The sequence below is a fragment of the Nelusetta ayraudi genome, unplaced genomic scaffold, assembly GCF_046127955.1.
Source record: "Nelusetta ayraudi isolate G7.1 ecotype Tasmania unplaced genomic scaffold, CSIRO-AGI_Nayr_v1 ptg000033l, whole genome shotgun sequence".
Lineage (NCBI taxonomy): Eukaryota > Metazoa > Chordata > Actinopteri > Tetraodontiformes > Monacanthidae > Nelusetta > Nelusetta ayraudi.
In genome coordinates this window covers 871,979-890,489 of record NW_027466083.1, presented here as the reverse complement: position 1 = coordinate 890,489, position 18,511 = coordinate 871,979, and the positions used below count along the sequence as shown (strand labels likewise).

General features: G+C 47.6%; 2 protein-coding genes across 2 annotated transcripts; both read right to left on the bottom strand.

Moving 5' to 3' along the window:
• Positions 1 to 1,017: 1,017 nt before the first annotated feature.
• aldocb (aldolase C, fructose-bisphosphate, b) lies at positions 1,018 to 9,753 on the bottom strand. The gene is made up of 9 exons (XM_076031389.1): positions 9,602 to 9,753; positions 5,097 to 5,213; positions 4,289 to 4,500; positions 3,900 to 3,954; positions 3,437 to 3,597; positions 3,265 to 3,348; positions 3,011 to 3,185; positions 2,257 to 2,456; positions 1,018 to 2,162 (listed from the first exon to the last, which is right to left on the bottom strand). The coding sequence occupies exons 2-9, from the start codon at positions 5,206 to 5,208 to the stop codon at positions 2,070 to 2,072; spliced, it is 1,092 nt and encodes a 363-aa protein (XP_075887504.1). The 5' UTR covers positions 5,209 to 5,213; positions 9,602 to 9,753; the 3' UTR covers positions 1,018 to 2,069.
• A 1,979-nt stretch (positions 9,754 to 11,732) lies between these two features.
• On the bottom strand, positions 11,733 to 18,143 carry rskrb (ribosomal protein S6 kinase related b). Its single transcript, XM_076031388.1, has 13 exons — positions 17,727 to 18,143; positions 15,979 to 16,257; positions 15,783 to 15,866; positions 15,483 to 15,551; positions 14,812 to 14,881; positions 13,947 to 14,054; positions 13,652 to 13,692; positions 13,437 to 13,464; positions 13,096 to 13,185; positions 12,889 to 12,977; positions 12,499 to 12,609; positions 12,171 to 12,284; positions 11,733 to 12,085 (listed from the first exon to the last, which is right to left on the bottom strand). The coding sequence occupies exons 1-13, from the start codon at positions 17,754 to 17,756 to the stop codon at positions 11,849 to 11,851; spliced, it is 1,350 nt and encodes a 449-aa protein (XP_075887503.1). The 5' UTR covers positions 17,757 to 18,143; the 3' UTR covers positions 11,733 to 11,848.
• Between the last annotated feature and the right edge of the window lie 368 nt (positions 18,144 to 18,511).

Here is an 18,511-nt window from a genome sequence, read left to right as displayed (position 1 = left end):
CGGGACATGACCTACGGCTCGTGCAGGTGAAATTATCGAGCGTACCATTCTGGTAAAATAACTATCTTTATTGGACAGTCATTCATGAACCGCCCCATTCGTTTCTCAATGTGATAAAAACAACAAAAAAAACAAAAACAAAAACAAAAAACCAAGGAACTGCTGGTGTGACCCCTGTTTCCATCCAGGGGGCCAATGTGGACACAGTGGATGCCTATAAATATCTTGGAGTCCACACAGACAATAAACTGGACTGGGATGATTTTTTATAATAATAATAATAATAATAATAATAATAATAATAATAATACATTTAATTTACAATGCACTTTACATTTAGAGACAGTGTTGGACAGATGGATGCTTCAGAAACTACGAGGCACCCTGGACAACACCTTCCACGCCCTCCCATCAGCTCCTGGTCCACCACAGGAGCCCACGGACCGACAGACTCAGACCACCCTCCTCAAAAACGGAGCGTCACAGGAGGTCTTTTTTTCTTTCTGTGGCAGTAAAACTGTACCACTCCTCACTGTGAAACCACTGTCTACCCCATTCATTCACTGTTTTACAGTGGACTGAGTATTTTTCTCATCCTGCTAAATTTGCACTATGTTTACAGCTGTGTACATAGTCTTTTCTTTTTGCATTTGCCTTTTATTTTGTTTGCACTATGTGCAGTCTTGAGGGTTGAATGTACCACTGTTACTGAAACAAAAATGTCCCTCTGGATTAATAAAGTATTCTGACTCTGTTGAAGCTCGTCCCCATCTTGGCACTCATTTGTCATCTGTCAACAGAATCCTAAATTAGATTTAAATGTACAAATTAGACTGCATTAATTCAGAAGTTTTTTTTTTTTTTTTTATAGTTTCGCATCATTGTACATGTTCTCCCAACGTGAACCGTTTCATTTACTTTTACAGTAACGACTATTTAAAGAGAAAGTGGGGGAAGAGGGAAAAAACAAGAACAAATTGTTTCTCTTGACGTGAGCAATAAATACCACACGCGCTCTCTGATAGTTTGTAAGATTTATTTTTCCTCCACTATTGACACACCGAGTGCTTCAAGAACAACAGAGACACCACAAACATCACATTATTTCAACACAGCAGTGACCGTTCCCCCTCCGCTGCTTAGCACCACCTACTGGTCCACATCACAGGTGCGCCTCCTCCCGTGGAGCTCGCTGGGGACGGGGATCAGCATGGGCAAGGACACACAAGCATCGGATAATATCGACAACGTCACACAACCCAAAACATTAATTATCGTGTGCAATTTAAAGCAAATGTTATACTGAGAGTAGACACACATGATGGCCGTCCAATTAGTGGCGATTAGTAGCACGTGAACAAAGATTAAGACGAATCAGCGGGGGACCCCCCCCGTTCCCCATCCACTGTGTTGTGGTTAATTAGCGAGCGGTCTACTGACCAACGAGCAGCCCACACGAGTGCTACGAGCACAGCAGAGCCAATCAGAGACGACTCGCTGTGTGATGCCTTCGCTGTAGGAAATTAGCCTTGTGTTTAGAACCGGAGCAAACAATGTGTTCTGACAGGAGTGAAACACTGACACACACACGCACACACGCGCGCAGACACACACACGCACACGCCGATCCGTCCTGCCCCGGAGGTCACTCAAGAGTGGAGAGAACTGAAGATCAAACAAGGCATGAACCAAATACTGACTGATTATCAAGATATACAATCAAAATTTCTTGAAACTTCTCGTCCCCACAGATTTTTGGAGACATGGAAAAAAAATACACATTTTCCATTCTAGTCAATAATAATAATAATAATAATAATTGTCTTTGATAAACCAATTTGCTGGATTAAATAGAAAACAAAAAGCCTGCTCCTGTTAATAATTTCGTTTCACATTGTTTCTTTAAATACACACAGACTAATGATTAATTTGAAGAACTTTGACAACTCTAAAGTACAGTAGACAGCGCAGGCCCGATGGAAAAGTGAGGGGGGGGAGAGAGAGAGAAACAGCAGAGCAATTATAAGACTACGACTGAACCACGGCGCAACGCGGCAGATGGGAGATGCTTAGTAGGCGTGGTTGGCCACGTAGAGCGACTGTGCAGCGGCGCCGCCGCTCTCTGAAGACTCGTACTTGCCGAGCGCAGCCAGACTGTTGGCCTGAGGGGAGGAGACAAGAGGAGCGACGGTTAGCAAGCGCAACGTCAGAGGGTTCAACTTTCAGGGGGGGACGAGCGCGCGCGTGACGTCCGACCTGGGCGCGCTTGATGAATTGCTCGGTGGCGGCCTTCTCGTTGCTGAGCTCTCCTCTCCAGGCGTTGAGGGCGGAGGCCTGCAGGGCGCGGCCGTAGGAGAAGGTCAAGGCCCAGGGCTTGGCCAGCGGGCAGGTGTTGATGCCGTTGAGGTTGACGCTGGCCTCCTCTTCAGACTGGCCACCCGACAGGAACGTCACTCCTGCGTGAAGACACCGCGGCGACAAGCAAACGCACGAGCCGTCAGTGGCTGCGTTTCCATGCGCCCTAGAGCTGCTCCGCAAAACCTAAATATGGCCAGAACACCTGGCGATGGAAACGGCTCCACTTGGAAAAGCCTCTCAAACATGGCTCAACGGTTCCGACGCTCTCATGAGGTGGTTTTTCAGACAAAGGTGTCGCGGAAAGACTTTTTTTTTTGGCATTTATGCGTGACGTGCGGGGTCACGTGACCAGTTCACTGCCTTATGATTGGACGGAGAAGGAGACGGAATATTTTTGACAAGTAATCAAAGAGAAAAATACAACAACCGTCACCCAGCTAATGTTGCTCACTGTACAGGCGTTGCTGACCAACTAGAACTAGGATGATTTTGGAAAGAAAACCAGAATGAATTTATGCGTATGAAGCCATCTTTGGAGGTTGTGGAAATCTAGAAACAGTATTTTTGATGCACAAAATCCCCACCAATTGCTGAGTTTGAATACATTTAACACAATTATACAAATGTGTGTCCCCGTCAGCTTCCCTCGGACCTGTGACGGCGGGAGGCACGGTGCGGCGCAGGGCAGTGACGGTGGCCATGGCGATCTCCTCGCTGCTGTACTTGGTGGGGCAGGAGTGTCCGGCTGTGACCATGTTTGGCTTCAGCAGGGTGCCCTCCAGGTACACGTGGTGGTCGGACAGCGCCTTGTACACTGCGGCGAGGACCTGGCGGCAGGACGGCAAAGTTTGCAAAACAGAACCTGGAGCCACGAAACGTAGCGAGAGCCGCACGGATGAAACGCACCTTCTCGGTCACATACTGGCAGCGCTTGAGGTCGTGATCGCCGTCGGGAAGGATCTCCGGCTCCACGATGGGGACGATGCCGTTCTGTGGGACAACAGGGTGAGACGCTGCGTTTGCGTTTGCTGCTGGCGGCGACGCCGGTGCTGGCGAGCCGGCGAGCGTCGCAACCCACCTGCTGGCAGATGCTGGCGTATCGTGCCAGGACGTTGGCGTTCTCGAAGATGGCCAGCTCGGAGGGCGTGGTCTCGCTGATCTTCAGCACGCAGCGCCACTTGGCGAAGTCGGCGCCGTCCTTCTTGTACTGGGCGCAGCGCTCGGAGAGGCCGTCCAGACCTGCGGGCCCACAGGGAAGGATGTTGGCGAGGTCTTGTGCATCTGAGTGCGTGTGTGTGCGTGTGTGTGCGTGTGTGTGCGTGTGTGTGCGTGTGTGTGCGTGTGGTCCTGGTGATCCAACACGGATTACTCGTACTGTGTCTCCTTATTTCTTTTTTCAAAGGTTATTTGTTGGCCTCATTGCTTTAAGTTGACTGTGATGACTGAAAGGGGCGGAGCTCCTGTACAAACCCACTGGACTTCGGTCCATTGATGTGTGCTAAATGAATTGGAGATGAGTGAACTGAAGTGGGGATTCCTACCCTGGGTGGTCGTCTCTCCGTTGGTTCCAGCCAGCGGCACCACGCCTTTGTCCACCTGCAGGCGTGGGAACAGAAACCAGTACAACTGAATTTTCAAAACTCCAGACCTCTGAGCTCCCTCACCCTTAAAAACCTGACCTGCTACTTCAGAGAGAGGGTCTGTGTATGTAAACACGCCGACGCTGTGTTTCCATATACAGTCAAGAGGGCCCGACTTGCTCGCCCTGCCAAGCCGACGGCAGCGCTTTTCATCTCATAAACTGAAATGCGAAGCTCGAGCCGAACGCCAACACGGCGACAGAAGGAGGGAGTCTTTGTCAAGTCGGAGGCCGGGGGGGGGGAACGCCGCACCGCGGCGCACACACGCGACCGCTCGCCGCCCTCCGTACCTTGATGCCGACGACGAGGCCACGGTCCTTGATGAGCTTGGAGAAGTTGGTGCCGTCGTCCGTGCTCTGGTACAGGGTTTCGTGGAAGAAGATGACCCCTCCGATGCAGCCGTCGATGCGCTGGTCGGCCGTGAAGAGCAGCTGGCGGTAGCGGCGCCTGTTCTCCTCCGTGTTCTCCACCCCGATGGGGTTCAGCCGCTTGGCCATGCTGCCTGTGAGGGCGAGGACGTTAACGTCGCGTCGCAGAACTTCATTCCGATCAAACTTTACGTGCTCGCTCGTCGGATGATTTATGTGAGTTTGTGTCTGAGTTTTGGTGCCAAGTTCTGCACAACGGGCCATTCTTACAGCTTCTCATCAGATGCACACTAGCAGTGAAAGGTTTGGACTCAGCCTATGAATTCAATGTCATGCACTTTCATGCTCATGACCTTTGACATTGCAGTTTCTCACTGAAGGCATCAAAATTATGATGCCTTTATGATGTATTATGTAGGAAACAATAAAAGTGTCAAATAACTCAAACACGTTTTATATTTCAATTCTTCAAAACAGCCACCTGTCCTACAAAGCATATTTAGTTATTGAACGTGTTTCTCTTATACATTATATGTAATTATTTGGACATCAAATATATGAGCAAGATCTATGATAAATCTTGCTCATATATTTGATGTCCTCAGTATTTATCTGCGATGTAGAAAGTTGTAAAGATAAAAAAAAAAAAATGTATTGCGTGAGAAGTTGTGTCCAAGCTTCAGTGTGCTGGATTATTGTTAGCCACTCATTACTGACTAACGGTGCCTACCGGTGGACTCATCGGCTGCGAGGATGCCTTTCCCCGGAGCCACTATCCTCTGGGCGATGTCCTGCAGCTCCTTCTTCTGCTCGGGAGTCAGTGCTGGGTACTGGTGAGTCATGGTGGCTGGGACACAGAAGGAGAAGGGCGTTTAGAGGTCACACCGCCCTGTGCATCGTCCATCACCGCCGGCCTCGCTTCGCCTCGCTAGCGTCTACGGCGGCGCGGCTACTTGGCTGCTGCGGCGTAAAGCGGCTGTGCGCTGTGGCATTCGGCAGTGGTGACAATGACGGAAACGCTTCCGATTGGTCCCCGGTGGGCCGACCAGCGGACTGAAGCAGAGGAGGAGCTTTCTGCTCCCTGAGAGCCGACGCGCAGAGAAAACAACACACTGCACCGGGTCAGAAACGCAGGCCATTGTGCGGCAGTGGCAGTGAAAATCCCAACACGGCTTCATCGCCGACACGTGCGCGCACTGTTTCCTCAGCGCAGCGACGGGCCAGCGTGTTCGCTTCCCACCAGATTACTCCCTTTCCTATTCGCTGATCCACTCCGCCGTAAATAAGCAGTTACGTAACTCCTCCCCCTCCCCACTGCTCCGCTCGCCACTCCTCACCTCCCCCACCTCCTCTCCTCTCCAACCCGCCTGATTCACAGAAGCCATGGAGGGAGCCGTTATGTAACGGCAGCCCTGCACTCTGGGCCTCATCGCTGCTCCAGGACTGGACGACAGACAGACGTGTCTCTCTCTCTCTCTCTCTCTCTCATCAGCAACACTCCCATACCGATCACCGTGCAGTGCACGTATACGCGCTCATTCACCCTCCACATTGATTAATATCCATTTCTGTTTTCTCACATCCCCTCCATTGTCCATCCAGGCAAACCAAGGCAGCTTTTAAAGTCAAAACTGCATCCATCAGCACACAGCATTTTTTTATCCAACGTTCTATTTCATGCAACGCTCCCACGGGTGCCATGAGCACACGGTGACGTCTCTCTCTGGTCGGCTGCAACGCCCATCAAGCAAGGAGTGCTTGGGTCCAGCAGGCACATCAACCTGCGTCCCAGTCTGTCAGTCTGTTTGTCAGGGGCCCTGCTGTTCCTCTAACTGCACAAATACAGACCTGGCAGCCTTCTGTTGTGCAGACAGCTGAGAAACAGACAACTGCACCATTAATACAGTCATCGACTGAAGTGAAGACTTGATGCAAATGCCCTGTTGACAAACAGCACGGCGTGTCAGCAGCCTTGGTGCAGCAGGAGGGTTTAGTGTGAACGGAAATAACCAGTGTGCTGCTAACCCAGGGCTGCTGCTCTGGCAGGACGCTACCTGCCAAAGGCTATATCCCCTGCGTTAATCCTCGGCTTAAACCTGTGAGATAAAAACTTTTAGACCAAGCGTGGGCCAGACGCATGCCTCCCGGGAAAACACTGGGCAGCTAGCGGCGCTAATGTCAAACAAAGCCTGGCGCTGAGGGCTAAATTCAACATGCGGGCGGAGCGGGTGGGGGGGGGGGGGGGGGAGGAGAGAGGCCAGGGCTGCAGAGGACAACGTGTCCCCGAGGGGATGGTGGTGGTGGTGGGAGGGGCCCCTTGGGTGAATGAAAGAGGGTGTGTACATTCGATAGAGGGCCGATCCATAGGCACGGGCGTGACGTGTGGGACTGTCAGTGTGTTTGCATGCAGCCCGGCTTCACTGAGGAACCTCACGCTCAGCAAATAGCTGCAACCGTTCTGTCGAACGCCTGCATGCTTCACCAACGCAGTTCCTCAGAGTCTGAGCGCTGCCGTGTTTGTTTGGGGTTTCTGTTCAAAATATTTTGCAATGCAACAGGGAGTCTGAACGGAGGGAACTCCATGTGTGTGTTTGAACACCAAGATGTGCTTTGAAACTAGCAGGCTGATGGAATTAGGAATTAGACTCTACTGTCCGCTGCAGGTCAAGCCTTTGCAGACTTAAAATACGACCCAAGGCACTGATGTAACTTTAACCAGCCTAAATATAATTACCTAAAGAGGCAATAGTTGTTTTATGTAATCAAACATGATTATGTTCTGTACATATTGTATGCATAAAAAAAAGAAAAGGAGTCATTATTTATCACCACGGGCGACGCTGAGTCACTGGCAGCCTCCTCAGGCCAGACTGTAGGTGGCGCAGCCCAACTGCTTCCATTTGGTAACAAAATGGAGGATCGCTGTTGCACCACACTGATACTAATGAGGTTCCATCACAGGGAGCCGATGTGCTTTGAGATCAGGAGTTGGTCTGGTGGTTCTGGTGAATGGACCGGAAGAGAAGCTAAAGAACGAGCCTGATATTTTAGCTGAAGGCTCATCTTACAGGCGGCGCGACAGCACATTGTCTGCCGCCCCGCCACGGAGACGTGCTTGCAGCTGCAATATTGTCACAATGACATGATGTCAAGTAGCAACTCCTCGCGCTGCTGTGAGCCAACAGTGCTGATGAGAGCTTCTGATGTCAGTGCCATAGAGGCCTTTGCTGATTTGATGATGCTTTCAACAAACATCTTTAATGTTGTCATTTGAAATGAGATAATCTGGACATATTTCCTCTGAAAGAGGAGTTATAAAAAAATGTCTAGGTTTTGTGAGACTTGCACCGCTTCGATTGCATCCTCAGCCTGTTGCGCAGTACTGGGCCCTACAGAACACTCCTCCTGCACTGCGGCATCAAGAGCAAACAGCCAACTCCCAACTGTGGCGTCTTGCGAAACCACAAATTGGAGCAAATCAATCATTATTAGAGGTCGCTCAAATTTAAAAAGCGCAATTTCATCGGACTCTATAATGTTTTTGTTTTTTTAACACTACTTAATCAGTCTTTCTGATGCAAAGTGTATTAATGTAGATGTTGTCTTGCATGATGGGTACCTCCATTGACACAGAGTGGTTGGGTTTCACTGATGAGGTGTTGCAGGGGGGGGGGATAATATGGCAGTGACGCTCATTACTCAATACTTTATACTTCCAGTAATGATGGAAGATTTTTAACTTGATTTTTTTAATGGAAACATTCTAACTACCTTGTTGCCTCCAGCAGCAAACTCCAGGTATTTATCCCAGCGCACTACAAACTAGGAGTTGATATTAAAAGCACAGAAGGGGTAAAATTCTTGCAATGGTTTGCGATCAACACCTGGAAACATAATAATATATATATTTTTTTCATATACTGCAAGCAGCATTGGCTTTGCTAGGGGTCCAGCAGGGCAGCACTAGAGAAAGCAAGGAAGCCCTCACTCAGCGCTGAGCTCCGTTACCAGACACACCGCTGCTCTTGGCAGTGACGCAGGTCTCTCTGCGTGAGATGTTTCTATCCTCAGGTCTTGATCCAGCACAGCTAGCGGGAGCGCTGTTTCCCATTCAGCACTCTCATACGAGAATGTGTGGCAGACGTGGGGACTGCGTGCGTTGCAGACCAAAAAAAAAAGGGTTAAAACCGGTCAAACCGTGATGCTTGCTACCCACGGCAAGACTCCTCCTTCCAACGATGACAAAGAGAAGTATTAAATATGCATTTACTTTGCAAATTAAATGACAATTCTGAATCGTGGAGAGGGATTAGAGCAAAGTGAAATATCTGTAATATCTGCCGATCACTTGTTCAAATCCACTGTGATCCTTTTACACGACGAGAGGCCACTGTGGATTCATGATTGACACCACCAGCAATTTGAACTCCGTGTACCTTCTGGCCCACTAAACGACAACGTTGGCCCATGAAAACAAATCTATTTTGATGTCGACAAGGACGACAAAGATTGTTATCGTTGCTAATCTCATTTGACCAAATACTCGAGTTGTGAATGCTGCAGTAAATGATTTTCTCGTGCGTAAATACTTTGACATCTATCCGTCAGTGGAGACTACAGTTCATGCTAACTTTACCGAAATACCTTTAAAACCTAAATGCCTTCAATGCTGTCAATTTGCATTGCCAGCTATTTCATTGCACCGTCTGGTTCGATATCAAGTGGACGCTCACGATCCGTCCCCCCACCCACGGCAGCCCCTCCCCTCGTCAGAGGTCTACGTGCTCGGGCACAGATACACACAGGCATCAAACGCATTCTACTGTCATCCCACTGACTTACCACAATTGGACCTTATTATCAACGTTAAAATTCGCCGAACACGTCGTTCTGGCAAGATGCGCCTGCGAACGCAACAGGCTTCCGTCCACTTTCCATCCTTGAAGGTCACCATTTTTCTTTCATTTTTTTTTTTTTTTTTTTTTTAAACATACGCCCTTCCTGTTGCGTATTTGGACGATGGGATGAAATACGCAAGTTATTCCAAACTCAAAAGTAGCTATCGTATTAATTCTGCGTTTCGGGAAATTGAATAAACAGCATTTTGATTAACGCGAATTAGCCAAACGATTAAAGTTAGCATCGCGCGCCCACCACCGCCACACTTAAAACATCGCGTATAATTTTTTTTGGTAAACCATGAGTGGTCTAAGGTTTGGGAGGGTTCGTCCTTACCGGCTGGTAGATGTCGTGGTGCAGAGACGGCAGGTGTGCTCGGAGTGGAGGATGCGGAGGGCTCTCCTGTTTCACTGCTGCAGCGCAACGTGACCCTTTACAAAAGCCTGGAGTCGGGGGCGGGGCCATGAGCACGACGACACGCCACTGAGGAACGGCGACACTGGCGCGCATGCGCCGGACAGCATCACCGCCAGTCCGAGCGTTGCAGCATGAGTTTGCATCTTTGGAGAAAACAAGGGGAAATGCTCAACATTTGAAATGTATCTTGAAGTTCACTATTGTTTCGGCGTTGAGTGTAAAGTGGGGAGAGAAAGGTTGATGAGCTCAAAGTGCTTCAGACGATCAGGCAGTCGTAAAAATAGCCATCAAAGCCATGAGAACGCAAACAATATAAGGGGAAATAATGACTCCTGTTATTGGCGTCACAAAACGTACAATCAATACACTGTACGTGTATTTTGTGTTGATAAATAAAAGAGTGGATTAGATTCAAGTGTATTGAAAATTGTTGAGATAAAGTGAGCAATCTAAGGAAGTACAGAGGTGGTGTCTACATCAAAGCGTGCATATTTTGATGTAGACACCACTTTACAAGGACTGGTTGTCATAATACTGACTAGAAAACACATTTGTGTTTATCTAGTTGTTTGAAGTCAATAAAAGTAAATATGTTTGCTAACATTAAGTATTTATTTCATATTTTTATTAAAATCATGTCTTGTGTCTTCATGTTTTATGGTTTGTTGTAGCACCACAAATCCACAGTAGCAAAGAATGTGGATCTGCACCGCATGAGTTTTGTGATGCTACCCCACAGCCTAATGCGACGTCAAGTGGGACTTCAGAAAGCCAGGCCTAACATTAGGATGACTTCTCAAATAAAATTTGTGATGAGACAACAATTGTGAGTGTTGGAGGTAGCCTGCCGGGTGTGCAGGGTCGGTCATTCAGCCTGCCAGCCTGATTGCAACGTGACAACATGGCCACTGGCACAAGACTAAACGTGGAAACAATTGCGTTCATTTGTTTGCAGTACCTTTCTTACACACTGGCCTTTTAAGCTAAGAGCTTATCACTGAACTGATAAACCCTTTCTGTTACTCTGCTAGTGAAAGTTCTGGAGGTGCAACTGATAGAAAAGGTGAAGCAACGGCGCAAAGCAAGACGTTTTATATAACTAAATTGACACGGGATGAAACGAGCCCAAAAGGTGATTTCTGTACAGTAAAAGTTTAATATTCCATCTGTGCTACATGGCAATTTACAAAAAATACATTGTAACTTGACAACAAATAGCATTCAAAATTGTATAGAAATTCTGTTGAGAGGATTTCATATATGTTCAAAAATACAAGCTCAAGGTGACACGTGAGGCATTCTGGGTACACAGAAAAGCAGACTTCACAAAATCATAATATAATTTGATGATCAGTGCAAGGGGGGGGGGTCAATGAGAGTGCAGGGTAACGGCAGGCCTGGACATCATAAAAAAAACCCAACAACAACCCTGCTTCTATTGAAACACATACTAGCAACCTGGCAGAGATTTGCTACTTGGGTGCCATCTCAGTGTTGGTCCAAGGCTGAAAGCCGACTTGCGCTGCCCTGAGTCGCAGCTTCTATGTGGCTCAAACTGAAGTAAAAGCTGAAGGCCAACATGTCTGACGATACCAGTGTTGCAGTGTGTTCACGGAGAATTGGGAGTGAAGAGACGGATGCTTTGCCACTACAGGAGGCAATGGAGGTTACAAACAGGAATAGTTTCAATCACATCATTGATAAAAGTATAAAACATGTTTTAGAGCAAAGATGTCATGAACGAGGCAAGAAAAAACTTTTTTTTAACTGTAGAAAAGTTTGTTTTTTTTCCCCAGCGTGTTGTAAATATGAAATCAGTAGTACGTTTTGCATTAAGAGCAGAACTGTGCCAGGTGTTTCAATCAACTGTTGAGCAAAGACAACAGGCTTGAGGAAGGTGTTCAGAGGGAAAAAGGCAAGCAAGTAACTGAATTGAATCATATCAGGTGCAACACAAAACACCATAAACTCACCCCAGATAGTGGCCTTTACTGTAATTCATAGTTTTTTTTTAAATTACTCATCTGAGCTTTTGCTTTTCGTCAGTCAGACGTTTCAGATGCCACAAGTCGTCTGTGCCTAAAGGTGAAAGGTTTTGTAGTAAAACAGACAAACATGTAGGCCATGATGACCATTACTGTGCCAGTGACCGCATCGTAAACCCAGTCACACAAACACTTCTCTGCGTTGCCCTTTTTCCTGAGCAGCCTGCAGTCTGAGCGCCGGGCCGGGCAAGGCCACGGCTGTTTGAGGTTGTCTGCCGGTGTCCTGCTGGGTTTCAGGCGTAGTGGGCGGACTGAGGAATGAGTCGTAGTCAAAACCTTTGAGAGGCTGCAGGGATAAAGTGAGGCCTCGCCGAGCCTTAGCGGCGCGATCTGGTCTCTCTCTCAGCTGCAGAATCACCTGGACAACGATTCAAAGAAAGGTTGCAAACTTAAAACACCAAAACTCTCTGCAGAACCGCTCCAGTCAGACATTTATCGGTTACCTCCACAGGCTGGCGCTGCAGCAGGGCGAGGTCAAAGGTTATCCCATTGAAGAAGGTTTGACGTTTGTAACGCTCAATGGTCCTCAGGCGGCGGGCAGGGGTCTTGCACAAAAGCTATTGAACAAGGAAAAATAAAAGTGCTTCCTTTGAGATTTCTTGATTTCCTGTCTTTATTTGTTGCAGCTGTTTTGTTTTTTTTTGTTTTTTAATTTTTGTGGTTTTGCTTCAGAAAGTGTCAAAACACATTACACAGAGTCGAGGTTTGTCGAGGTTAATTTGATGTTCTACTTGAATGTATGGTTCCCAGTGGAACAAGCTTGTTGGTTACCTCAGTTATCAGCAAGGCCAGCGGGGGGCTGAAGCTGAGGGGAATCTCGTAGGGAAAACTCCTCACTTTCCTGAGCATGCTGCAGTGATCTGCTTCTGGCGGTACAGGGAACTGACAAGAATTGATATTATATATACAGACTTTTAGTTGCCTTTATATTTGAAGGACATAAATGATGTATTTAAAACAAATGCTGACAGCAAATATTATTTCAAAACGTTACTTTAAAATGTGTTGCAACGGATATGAATGAAATAGCAGGCAAAAACAATCAAAATTCATCATCTATGCACTGAACGCCCACACAGCGTTACATCACCAACAGAACGATGGCGTACTTGTGGGCTTGTCACGCAGCTCATCCTGTGCCCACTAGCAAAATGACCTCACCTTCCCAGTAACCAATGAGAAGAGCAGAATTCCCAGCGACCACCAATCAGCTGCGTGGTTGTAAGGTCCCCCGCTCAGAACCTCTGGGGCTGCACAGCGGAGGGCGGAAGGGCATGCATGCATGAGATGCACCGCATTTACATGCATTGATGTTCTGAACGGCAAAATGAATTTGCCGGTGTAAAAGAGAGCTGGATTAATTCTCACCCATATACTGGATGGTGCCACAGATGGTGAACGCTCTGCCTCCTCTCTCCAAGCGACGGGACAAACCAAAGTCAGCCAGACGCAGGTGGCCTAGAACAAACCATTTGTGATTCTGCTTATTGACGCAGTTCTTACTGGTATCTTACACTGAAACATCCCCATCATAATCTTATCTCATTAAATAAGCCAGTTGGATCAGTGGCTATAGATGCACTGGTTGCATTAATGTCAGCTGGCCGCCAGCTGTGCAGGATCAGGGTGTCCTCTGAAAGGTTCTCTGTGTCTCCTCCACTCTACACTTGAGCTGTGCTGCTCTCTGCTGGGGATGTGCTATCACTCACCATTGTCTGTCAGAAGGATATTCTCCATCTGCAAAGAAAGGTGGCAAAATGCATGATAAGTGGCGCGTGAGTTGTTTTGCATGAGTTCAATTCAACTGCAGTGGATATTCTTCAACTCCTTCATTTGGATTATGTCGTTTTCAAGCGTTGCAGAAAACAAATCTGCAGTCTGATTATTATCGAGTCCAGATGTTATGACTTGCCCCATCTCTTACCTTTACATCTCGGTGGATGATGCCAAAGTCATGCAGGAAGCCTTTCATGAAGAAATACAGAGAAGAACAAAACACAGAACTGTTAATAATGAGTTTGCCATCTCTAACTCAGCTATAGCTCGATGCATTTGGAAACCCTTTGAGACCTCAACTTCCATTAATTAGGCCTCCTCTCCTTTAACATATTATGGTGTCACCAAGGGGGATTAACTTAAAGGCATCGCTGATGTAATTAATACATCTAAGGTCAAAGGTGCGGGAGCATCGTGTGGAGCTAAGCTTCTTGCGTGCTTACCAAGTGCGCAGCCCAGCTCTGCTGCAAAAACTCGCACCGTGTCCTCTGAGAAGTGACCGATCATCTGCCAGTAGGTGTACAGGTCTCCCGTGCTGCAGTAGTCGCACACTATGGGAGAAGGGATGCGTTAAAACCAGCTTCTGCTCCCAAGCGTGAGGCGGTAAATGAGGAAGAGTTTGGGAGGAGGGTGTGCCCTACTAATCACAGGAGAGAGGAGTGCAATCTGGAAGCGAGGACAAGCGTGCATCACCAAATATATGTATATCTTCTATATATAATAGAAGACAAAAATGTGTCTTCAAATACAAGACGGTCGGCTTTACGCCGTCCTGATTTCCTGCTGATGTTCCCCACAATTACACCTAGAATTTAAAGATTCAGCAATGATTCAGTGAGTGAAGCAGTAGCGTGGGGGTGCATGTCCCTGCTGAGCTGCAGCAGCGTTCAACATCTGGTCCCGGGGCTGACGCACTCTGTTCTCACAGAACCCCAGGGAGGAAGGGGGGGGGGGGGGGGGGGGAGGGGCAAAGTGGGTCACGCTTTCTGAGTCAGTGGCTGATTTGGGAGAAAAGGGGCTCTTGCTCTCGCAGGGGGTGGGACAAAGAGGGTGAGGTGGGGGTGGGGGGTAGCAAGAAAGATACAGATGCACAAGCAGTGGCAGGCCAGGGATGTTGGGTCGGGGGAGGTGTGTTGATGTCTAGGACCATCAATAGGAAGTTCTCGCACACAGCGTTTGTCGGCGCTGGGTTTGGGTTTGTGTGCAGGTCCTGGGTGACACCGGAGCGGAGGGGAGACAACGTCAAGTGAAGGGGTTCTGGGTGGTGGAACTGGGTTGCTTTGGTTCACTGCTCTCTGGCTGACTCACTAATGTAGAGGTGGCGCTGAGTCTGCCAGCAGTCCTGGAGGTCATGGACAAATGGATGGCGAACCTGACGCTGTGGGCAAAGGTTCAACATCAGTCTGAAGAAAACAAATCTTCATTTCTGGCCCCGATCACAAAGACCCAAACTTGCTCTTTTCTCCCAGGGAGAAAAAGATGATTTATTTTTTCTGGCCGGAGACATTCTTCTCAATCTATGTTACTCCAGATCAGACTGGTCAGCCTCAAGGTTCTGGTTGGCATATTAATACGAGCAAGCAGTGTTCAGATCCCAAAGTTCACTTTGAGGTCTGGATTCACTAATAAGCTGCAATCTCACTGACATTTACAACTATAAATTATGTTCTCACAAAAAAACATAAAGATGTGTCTCATATGCCACCAACTGGCACTTTTGAGGAAGGCGGAAGTTCTACTGAAACAATGTACAAGGTAGGAAAAACCTTTGTATGATTAAAAGAAAGATATAAATCCATAACTTCAAATCAATTTTTACAAAAAAGTCACATAGGCTCAAATTAATTCAGAGCCCAATATAGAAATAGAGACAATTAGTTGTTGCTCTTTTTTCCTTTTTCAAAGGTCAATTTTTTTGGGGGGGTTTGTTTTTCCAATCTCTGAAGTAAGACGTCCTCAAGCCTGTTTTATGCACTGACCTGGACAATAACTTCTTCTTTTGACTGCTCAAGGACGCCAAGTCTTAGAATCTCTGCTTTAGGTATAACCTGTTAGATAAGAAAACGCGTTGTACAACATAAATAAGCACAAAAATGCCAAAAGTGCCATCAAAATACACAAAAATATACAATACAAAAATATACACAAGTCATAAAACTGCAGCAGTAAAAACTACAATACAATATCATTCATTTTAAATGAATATTTACTTTGAATATGTTATATTTATAAAGTGAGTGATAGTCAGTAACAACACAGGATTCTGGCAAAGGACTCACTTTGACAGCGTATGTTTTCTGTTTGGCCTTGTCTTTCACTTTCAGTATGGGTCCAAATGAACCTTTGGCGATGTAACTCAACACCTGGTCAACACAGAGAGGCAAAGATGCACAAGCACTGATGTAAATCAACCAGAAAGGGCCAAAAAAAAAAAAAAAGAGAAAAGAGAGTGTTTGTGCCAGACTCGGGGTCTACCTGGAAGTGTTCATGGCCAGGCACAGTTTTATGGGGGAACTCAGGCAGGAACATGGCAACGAAGGCTGGCAGGCTCCACTCAGACCTAAGCTTGTCCGGGCCGACCCCTGCCAACCTCAGGACGTGCTCTGGGATGTCTGGGGCTTTGCCTTGCAGCATGCGGCGTTGGCCCAGACGCAAGGCAGGCGATGCCAGGCGACAGAGACTGGCAGGGAAAGACAGACCCACGCTGGAGAGGAAGCCTCGCCACCGCGACACGTCCTCATCCTCCTCGAACCTCTGCAGGGACAGGCGGGGGAGAGGAGTGCACCAAAAACCAATCGATGAACCCGGGTTATAGATTATGGGAACAAACATTATTCCATCCATCCATTTTCACAGACACAGGGAACATGAAGAGTGAGCGGCTGTCACTGCGAGGCCTCGGCGCAACCTGAAGCACTGGACACTATTTCTAGGAGGAGATTATTTTAAAGCTACCTACAAGATCCCAAGACCTCACTGAGGCCCCTTTTAGCCTTTCTAGACAGCGGGCAGACGCGACCATTTGTCTGGTGGCTGTTCGCTGGATGGAATTGTTGACCGTTTTCTTTGCGCAAGGACGAATATCAATCCTATCAAGACAGACGTGTTCTCACAAAACAGCCCGATTTCTTTTCTTCGCAGAGCAAACAGTGGTGGAATGGAGAGAGAGAGAGAGAGAGAGAGAGAGAGAGAGAGAGACTGTTTACAAGGCAGAGGCAGAATTGCTTCATTCACAGAAACTGGACGCTCTAAGGGTTTACATTTTGCATGAAAACAACAGTTCTGGTTGGCTAATTTGACCTCAAACTGCTTCATGTCACTAATTTATTTCAATTCAAATGGAATAGGGGCCTTGCATGACTCTTGGTCACGGATGAAGTCTGTTGTCATCTAAGGCAACTGAAGCTTGTCTTAGATGACAGAAACCTGCGTTTTCATTCAATGCTGCAGTATTGCAAATTCACCTCTCCAGATGCAACAGGCAAGCTTTTGCAAGAAAATGGAAGATGAACATCAAATGCAATTGAATATTCCGCTCTTGATGAGATCTTGTTTTCCCTCAATCCTGTGCACCGAAACACAAAGTCAAATCCCCTCTTTTCAAGAGCACAATTGGCAGTAATCCTCATTCTGACTGTGAAATGCAGATCTTCTCCCCTACAAGAGCAGAGATGTGGGGAAGCAACGCAGCTCCCCACATCTCTCCTCCTCCTCCTCCTCCTGCCTCCCTCCCTCCGGGCTGCATGACAGATCTGCGGCGCAAGATGTGTGCGATCATCCGTGCACAATGTTATTATGATGTGGACCAAATGAAAGGACGCATCTATGGTCGGTCAGCAGAAAACAAACAAACAAACAAACAAAAAAAACAGCTGCTGTCAATGGCCTCGTCGTATTGACGTTCGGCATCTGAAAGCCCTGATCTGTCAGTGTCAGGATGCTTTAGCAAGAGTTGACCAAGATATATAAATAGTGCAGACCTCACTAGTTTCCTTAATAGTAAAGGTTGTTACTATTTCCCCTACGAAGCAGACGAGATTACACGGTGTGATATTTTTTACTACGTACTGATTGATTACGCTTTACATCAGCGCACCGCATGAATTAAGGAAAGTGCGGTTTTAAAGGGAAGCCCCCCCTCTCCCTCCCCCCATCTGCGTCACACATCCACACACCTGCGCTTTTTCTCTCTTCCTGACTGGACGGGACCGGACCGGACCTACCTTCCTCTTTTTACTGCCGTCGGCCCCCATCAGAGTGACAGGACATCAGCACCGGGAAGTCAGCGCGTCGCCGGCTCCTCATCCAGGCACTTGCCGGTGTCCTGCCCGCACTCGCATCAGCAACACGCAGCGAAACCGCGAGGGGAAAAAAAGAGAAGAAGCGGCGCTAGCAGAATCGTGTGTGACACAGCGGATGTGGTCGCGCGCTCCCGTGGAGAGAAGAAGGAAAAAAAAAACAATGTGACAGTGGATATGGCGACATAAACACGTTAATCCACAGTATGGGTAACGTCAGAGCAAATCCGCCCACAGCTTTGACGTCCGCTGAAACTGTAAATTGGTGTTCAGCTCCACCTAGTGGCCACACCGCCAATTTGTTTTTAAAACTTTAATCATGCGATCGTTTTCAAACCAATCCCCCCCCCCCCCCCCCCCCCCACACGCGCACGCACATACATACATATGTACTGTGGCCGACGAGTGCATACACACTGCAAAACGTTGCGAAAACCAGAAACAAACGCGCAAAACGCAAGTCTGAGTGAATCAAACGCGCTAACAGAAATTTGACTGAGGCTGTTTACAATGATAGCCCGGGTTCTAAAAATAAACCAGTGCATGCATAATTTCTGACGCATGTCATCATGTTAAGTGCGGAGCCTCCAGGCAGCATCAAAGATGAAGAACATGCGTGTTGGTGGCAGGACTGCAGAGTACAGCACTGTGACCCCATTATCTGCTGTAGTAAACAGGTGGCGGGCGTTCGTTCTCGGTGGTGATTCTTG